We start from the raw sequence: 7,707 nt of genomic DNA on the forward strand, positions 1-7,707 counted from the left end.
ATCCTTGCTGAATAAAAGTATTAATTTCTTTAATTTCTTTTAAAAAAAATAAAAATAAATATTCTTCCTGACCCCAAACTTTTGAACGGTAGTGTATAATGCTACAGAAGCTTTGTATTTCAGATAAATGCTGTTCTTTTGAACTTTCTATTCATCAAGGAATCCTGGAAAAAAAAGTACACAACTGTTTTCAACATTGAAAATAATCATAAATGTTTATTGAGCAGCAAATCTGCATATCAGAATGATTTCTGAAGGATCATGTGACACTGAAGACTGGAGTAACGATGCTGAAAATTCAGCTTTGCATCACAGGAATAAATTACTTTGTCAAATATATTTAAATAGTACACAGTTATTTTAAATTGTAATAATATTTCACAATATTGCTGTTTTTACTGTATTTTTAATTAAATAAATGTAGCCTTGGTGAGCAGACGAAACTTCTTTTAAAAACATTAAAAATCTTAGTGGTTCCAAACTTTTGGACTGTACTGTATATATATATATATATATATATATTGTAGTCTCTCAGTCACCGCAAGTTTACTCAACTATGACGACTTCCTGAACATAAAGGAAGCTATTTTGAAGAAAGTTTGTAACCAGGCTGCTTTGGGGCCGCATTGACTTCCATAGTAGGAAAAAATACTATGGAAGTCAAATGTGCCCCAGAACTGTTCAGTTTCCCATATTCTTCAAAATATTTATGTTCAGCAGAAGAAATAAACTCATAGATTTGTAACAACTTGAGGGTGAGTAAATGATGACAGAATTTTCATTTTTGAGTGAACTATCCCTTTAAATTATATGAATATTCACAATCTACTTAAATGACTCTTGCCAGCTGAAACTATGTTTGCAAACTGCTGTTTTTGGTGTTGTTTCTCCCCTAACATAGGCAATAATCTTCCACAATGTTTGCATTGTGGTAATATTTTGGTATTCACGACAAATGTAGTTCATTACCTCCATGAGGTAATTTTACACCAATTATATTATATACAATTATAACAATACATACATTTTACTACAAAAACAAAAAAAGTAAAATCCCGGCTGAGGGTTTGTCTGAGGACACTTCTGGGAGTTGACGAATCGGTTCACCGAAAAGAACCGAATCTCTTAAATGAATCGAACTGCATCGTGTAATTCAGTTCCCCAGACTCTAGGGGTGTAGTTTAGGGTTTTGTAAGGTTATGGAGGCTGTTGAGACGTGGAGAACTCCACTATGCCTTGTTCAAAGAGGATGTTGTGTCTTCCTTTTGTGTTTTAGGGTATTTATTTCATGTGATGCAGTCTGAATGTGCGTTAGGAAGGGCTGAAGAACTGAAGCAGTCATGGACGGAGCTTGGGGTGTTATTCTCATATCTCTGGCTATGTTTGTGGGATGTTTCGTGCTCGGGATAATCCCGCTATTGATCAATTTATCAGAGGTAAGATGATGAATATTCATATTCAACAAAGTGTTTATGTATGGGATAGTGATAGTGAACTGTAACGTTACAGACGATAAATCAAGATATCAAATGCAAATAAAAACATGCATGCATTACAAATGAAGTTTAGCTGTATTACTAAACCCTGTACTTTAACCTGTGGATTTGAGTTCAGTCACGTAGCTGTTTTTCTGCACGTGATATTTGGATCTAAAAATATCTGTACTGTTGCAAGCATTTAACTTTTATATAGTTAGAATTAGATGTCAAAGTACAAAAACTTACTAAAGGTTCATATAATATGGTATATACATGGTACCATGGTGCATGTCTAAAAACAGCAATATTGTCATATTTTAAACCATATTTTAACAGTTAATGCAGTAAAACTGACATTGTAAAATTAGTTTAAAGTTATTTTAAGACATTTTCTCCACCCTTACAGCACAAACTGCAGTTGATTACTGTGCTGGGGGCGGGGCTTCTATGTGGCACTGCTCTGTCAATCATCATCCCTGAGGGGGTGGAGTTAGTGCAGGAGTCATGGAAAGGTGAGGCTGATTATCTTCCTCTGTTTTATTCTTTCACTTTCATATATTTCACAGTCATGTGCACTCTTTGTTTACTTTTATCCAAAGTCATTTAAAGGATTAGTTCACTTCGGAATTCACATTTTCTGATGATTTACTCATCCCCATGTCATCCAAGATGTTCATGTCTTTCTTTCTTCAGTCGAAAGAAATTAAGGAAAACATTCCAGGATTTTTCTCTATATCACACATCCACATCTTTTTATCTATGCATTTACTGATTGAGCACTGTGCTATGTCCGAACTGTTTGCACTTTATTTTATACGTACTATCTTTTTATTCTTTCAACTTTTTTTTTTTCCTATTTTTTTTTTTTTTTCATTTAATTTTTAATGCATGTTATATCTTTTATGTATAATCTTTTTTTTTTTTTTCTGACTTTTAATGCATTTTAAATCTTGCTGTCTGGTTGAAAGAGCTGAGAATTAGGAAGTAAGCATTTGTTATCCCTGGATGCAGCTCTGGATAGAGTTAGTCCGGGAAGATTTGTCTGTACCCTTTACTGTTTAAACGCACAGCGTGTCCGATGGTTTCTCTAGATTAGACTCTTATTCCTCGTCTGGGATCATGTAGAGCTCTTTGAAGCTGCACTGAAACTGACATTTGGACCTTCAACCCGTTGAACCCCAGTGAAGTCCACTATATGGAGAAAAATCCTGCAATGTTTTCCTCAAAAATCTTCTGAAGAAAGAAAGACATGAACATCTTGGATGAAATGGGGGTGAATAAATCATCAGAAAATTTTAATTCTGAACTAATCCTTTAAAAGGTAACCCCATATCGAGCAGACCATGAATAATTCATGTTTGTCTCCTCCTCCACATGTAGACTGGTATTGCTCCACTATGGGAGAGAATCAAAATATCTCCGAATCAAATTCAACACTTCATCTAGTCGCAAAAAAAGGTCTGCGTCCTCACTTCTTCATAGGAGTCTCTCTCGTCTTGGGCTTTACGCTCATGTTTGTGGTGGACCAGATTGCCAACTACTGCTCCATGCACGGTACCTTGATGCTTCTTCTCATTATAAACACAGTTCTATACTTCTATGATCATATAAACAAAAGCATGCATCATGAATTGCATTTATTCCACTCGGCCGCATACAGACACAATGAAGTCTGCGGAAAAACAACCCGGTGTGAAACGCTGTCAACTGCTCTCTTGAGAACATTTCTGTTTGTCTTGTTTCCCAGAATCCCGAGTGCACATGTACAGTGGCAACAGCATCACTGCCACCCTGGGTCTTCTTATTCACGCCGCAGGTAACTTCCCACATTACCCAGATAAAACAGATTACATTACAGTGACTCATGCCAGTAGTGCTTGTCCCGAGGATGATTATTCAAGTTGGTGAACAATGGGTTTTCAATTCTGCTTAATAATCTTCCGTCGTGTGTTTATCACAGCATCTGTCCTATATTAACAGAAAAGGAACACAATCTGGGAACTAAAAACAGACAGAACTCATTGTATGGTTTGGTTTTTATGGCTAGTGTTGCATTTCTGTTTTCACTCAAAGTGAATAGTGATGCCTCGGGTCATTTGATTGGAACATGACGTTCACACTGCCTCTCTCTCTTCAGCTGATGGTGTCGCTCTGGGTGCAGCTGCCGCCTCGTCGCAGGTGTCCGTGCAGCTTGTCGTGTTTTTTGCTGTCATTTTGCACAAGGTCTTTTTTTCCCTCAACTATCTATACTAACACTGCTGAGTCATTCTGTATAAAGTTGCTCAAGCATGATTAACGTGTAACACCAAGATCATGGCTTCGATTTCCGGCATGAACTGATAAAATCTGTACATTGGATTCAATTAAAGTCACTTTGGATGAATGCATAAATTTTCCCCCATGCATAAATGTAAATTTAAAAGTATTTTGTCTGCAAAACATTGAAGCTGTATATAATAGTCTTAAATATAATGGTATAAATTAGGGCTGTCAATTTAAAGTGTTAACTGTGGCCACTAAAATTCAAGATATGAGGGCAAAAAATGCCCTAGTTTTGTTTTTTTCTTGTATTTATATCATATGATATAGTCACACGAGCAAGAATGCTGTTTTTTCCCAAATATTTGCACAATTTTATACAACAATTTAAGTTAAAATTTTTATATTTTAGACACAGTATCATCAATATTGTCTGTTTCTGCTCCATTTCGCCATTATATCAGTTCCAAATAAAGCCACAACAACTCAGTGATTTTTCATTACTAAATGAATCTGCAGTTTTGAACGAATCAACTGAGACATTGATTCATAAAAATGGCCACTTGCTTCGTTCTTGAAAGAATCAGCCATGTGAATGAATCGTATGAATGAATGACTCAGTCATGACTTGCTGGTTTTATTTTGGTTTGTTTTAGTCATTTTTAGAGTATCATTTAATTTTTCATTCACATTCATACTATTTGTAATGTCTATTTGATGCTTATCCAAAACAGTAATGACTTTAGATGATCTTTTGCAGGGTAATTATGGAAGCTTGTTTCCGCCATGAAATAAAAAATAAAGGTAATTGCGTCTTTTTATCTTACAATAATGACTTATTTTTTCAGAATTGCGAGATATAAAGTCGGAATTGCGAGATATAAAGTCGGAATTGCGAGATATAAAGTCGGAATTGCGAGATATAAAGTCGGAATTGCGAGATATAAAGTCGGAATTGCGAGATATAAAGTCGGAATTGTGTGATAAATTCGGAATTGCGTGATAAATTCGGAATTGCATGATATAAAGGCGGAATTGCGAGATATAAAGTCGGAATTGCGAGATATAAAGTCGGAATTGCGAGGTATTAAGTCGGAATTGCGAGTTATAAAGTCGGAATTGCGTGATAAATTCGGAATTGCATGATATCAAGTCGGAATTGCGAGGTATTAAGTCGGAATTGCGAGGTATTAAGTCGGAATTGCGAGGTATTAAGTCGGAATTGCGAGGTATTAAGTCGGAATTGGGAGGTATAAACTTGGATTTGCGAGATAAATTGCGTGAGGGAAACAAGCTTCCATAGGTAATTTCTTAGCCAAAAATGATGTGCAATTCATTTGCAATTAATTTGATTAGTTAATCAGCACATCGTGTAGTTAATTAGATTTTAAAAAATGTAATCGCTTGACAGCTCTAATAATAATATAATTTAATGGGGGCCAATCATTGTCTACTGCCATGCATTTGTTGCCACATGCAGTACAATAACAGTCAGTGTACAACTTATCTTGCTTTATTCCACAGAAATTCACTTCCTCTCTCTCTCTCTTTAGGCTCCAGCCGCGTTTGGCCTGGTGTCTTTCCTCATGCACGCAGGTCTGGAGAGGAAGACTATTCAGAAGCATTTACTGGCATTCTCTGCTGCTGCGCCACTGATGGCTATCAGCACTTACTTCATCCTGAGTGCGGTGAGAGACGCTGTTCTCTTCATTCAACCCTCTGAAACTGAGTTCCAATAGAATAGTTTGCAAAGCAACAAATATACAGTGTTATTTTAGTATTATTTATATGCTATTATAGTATTAATAGGGCATCAAAATCCAGAAGACTAATTCGCCGCTGGTTACTTCGAGATTTCATTTAATTCTTCTTTTATTTTGCACTGATCTAAAAATAAGTAATTTAAAAATATTTTTAATCTTTTGCAGTCTAATAGCTCTTCTCAGAACCGCCTGAGCGCCACAGGCATTGGCATGCTGTTCTCAGCTGGGACGTTCTTGTATGTGGCCACAGTTCATGTTCTGCCTGAAATCAACAGCAGAGGGCAGCAGCGCTCCATTCACCTCCACCATCATACAGGAACTAGATCCTACCAGCAGCAGGACGGCTTGGGCATCACAGAGAGCCTCACGCTCATCCTGGGGGCGGGACTTCCTGTGCTGTTGGCCCTCGGACTGCCAGATGACTGATCTGTAGAAACAATCCAACAGCCGAACATGACCTGTGACACGAGTAATGATTCATTCTTAAATGTTTATATTTTTATACAGATTTGAGAGTTGTTAAATTGAACTTTTAGGCAGTTTCAACTCTTAATTTGTTTTCTTTGCCGAGAAACAAAATAAAAGCCTGTGGTATGTTTATGTGCAGTTAAGGTCCGATATCAAATCAAAGACAAAAAAGATGTATATTTATGTTCTTATATCTTGAAGCAATTTTTATTTTGTCTCGGAGATTAAGTCATTTTCTCACTGCCATAAAGCTGCAATACTTAAGTGCAATACGGGGCTCTTTTTCCAAAGAGATTAACAATATTATTGCTTATTTTTTGAAGTTTTGTATTAAACCAAGAATGCCTTGTATTAGTATAAACCAATGTTTATTTTCATAATTACTCTGCAGATGGCAGGACAGTCTCTCTGGTACATGACAATCTATTAAAAGCTGCTGTTTTGTGTGCAATTTTGTTTTGTGTGCAATTTTGTGTTACTGATGTAGAAGCACCTAAGCCTAAACTTGACATAAACTGTAAACTTGTTCCTCAAATCTGATTGGTTGATTGGAATGTTGTTCCAGGATCAACAGAGATGAACTTGGTGAAAGATCTGCTGCTGATAAATGGCTATTGATACAGCAATAGATGTGCAATTGAACATTGTCAGGCTCTATATACACTGATTAGGCATAACATTATGACCACCTTCAAAGTTAATCCACATGGAAGGCAGGAAAAAACCTGCAATTTGAGTTTAGTCAGTCATGCATGACAGATGCTCTTTTTAGGAACATGACACAAGAATGCCCTGACTGAAGCAATAAGCACAACGTGAAGGACTCAAATCAAACCTCAAAGTGAGAAATATTGGGAAAAATTCAAAAACTTTATTGGTTAATAAAGCATTCAGAAATTCCATTATTTGTTAAAGTAAAAGTAAATAAATAAATAAATTCTATAAAATAAATACTTGGCCTGTCGTTGGTGCAGTCTAAAAGCTTATCAATTGTCTTTGGCTCGTTAAATACATTTATCAGCACTGTAAACGCCTCATTCATGTGAAAAACTAGTTCTTCATTATCTAACACTTTTACATTTCAAATGTGCCTATGAAGTAGTTTTTGTATTCCTAGTCTATTTGGCTGCATTCAAGTCCCCCTGCAGTTAATAATTTATCCCTTCAAACTCATCTTTGATCACCAAAATGACATATTTTTTCCAATGAAAAACACTTCTTCGTGCCTTAAAATAGCTTGAACGTAACCTTGCTTCATTTCTTATGCGCGGATCTGTGAATCTGTTTCTGCTCCATTTCACCATTGTATCAAAATAGTTCCAAATAAAGTCTCAGCAACACACAGTGATTTGTTTGTTACTAAATGAATCCGTGGTTTTGAACGAATCAACTGAGACATTGATTCATAAAAATGGCCACTTGCTTCGTTCCTGAAAGAATCGACCGTGTAAATGAATCGTATGAATGAATGACTCAATCGTGGCTTGCTGGTTTTATTTTGGTTTATGTCTTAGTAATTTTTAGAGTATCTTTTCATTTTTCATTCATATTCATACTATTTGTAATGTCTATTTGATGCTTTACTTATCCAAAACAATAATGACTTTAAATGATCTTTTGCGGGGTAATTATGGAAGCTTGTTTCTGCCATGAAATAAAAAATAAAGGTAATTGTGTCTTTTCATCTTACAATTCTGACTTCTTTTTGCAGAAGTGCGTGATATAAAGTCAGAATTGCG

General features: G+C 35.9%; 1 protein-coding gene across 1 annotated transcript; it reads left to right on the forward strand.

Annotated features, from left to right (window-relative positions):
• The first annotated feature begins 1,202 nt into the window (after positions 1 to 1,202).
• LOC137019911 (zinc transporter ZIP9) lies at positions 1,203 to 6,595 on the forward strand. Its single transcript, XM_067385057.1, has 7 exons — positions 1,203 to 1,436; positions 1,885 to 1,990; positions 2,859 to 3,032; positions 3,226 to 3,294; positions 3,616 to 3,701; positions 5,291 to 5,425; positions 5,666 to 6,595. The coding sequence occupies exons 1-7, from the start codon at positions 1,341 to 1,343 to the stop codon at positions 5,924 to 5,926; spliced, it is 927 nt and encodes a 308-aa protein (XP_067241158.1). The 5' UTR covers positions 1,203 to 1,340; the 3' UTR covers positions 5,927 to 6,595.
• Positions 6,596 to 7,707: the final 1,112 nt, after the last annotated feature.

The sequence above is a fragment of the Chanodichthys erythropterus genome, chromosome 5, assembly GCF_024489055.1.
Source record: "Chanodichthys erythropterus isolate Z2021 chromosome 5, ASM2448905v1, whole genome shotgun sequence".
NCBI classification, from domain to species: Eukaryota; Metazoa; Chordata; class Actinopteri; order Cypriniformes; family Xenocyprididae; genus Chanodichthys; species Chanodichthys erythropterus.

Bases quoted from the DNA above. Each gene is read 5' to 3' on its own strand.
- LOC137019911 (XM_067385057.1), top strand. From the start codon at position 1,341: ATGGACGGAGCTTGGGGTGTTATTCTCATATCTCTGGCTATGTTTGTG. The intron at 1,991-2,858 runs GTGAGGCTGATT...CTCCACATGTAG, and splicing joins AGTGCAGGAGTCATGGAAAG to ACTGGTATTGCTCCACTATG. The intron at 5,426-5,665 runs GTGAGAGACGCT...AATCTTTTGCAG, and splicing joins CTTACTTCATCCTGAGTGCG to TCTAATAGCTCTTCTCAGAA.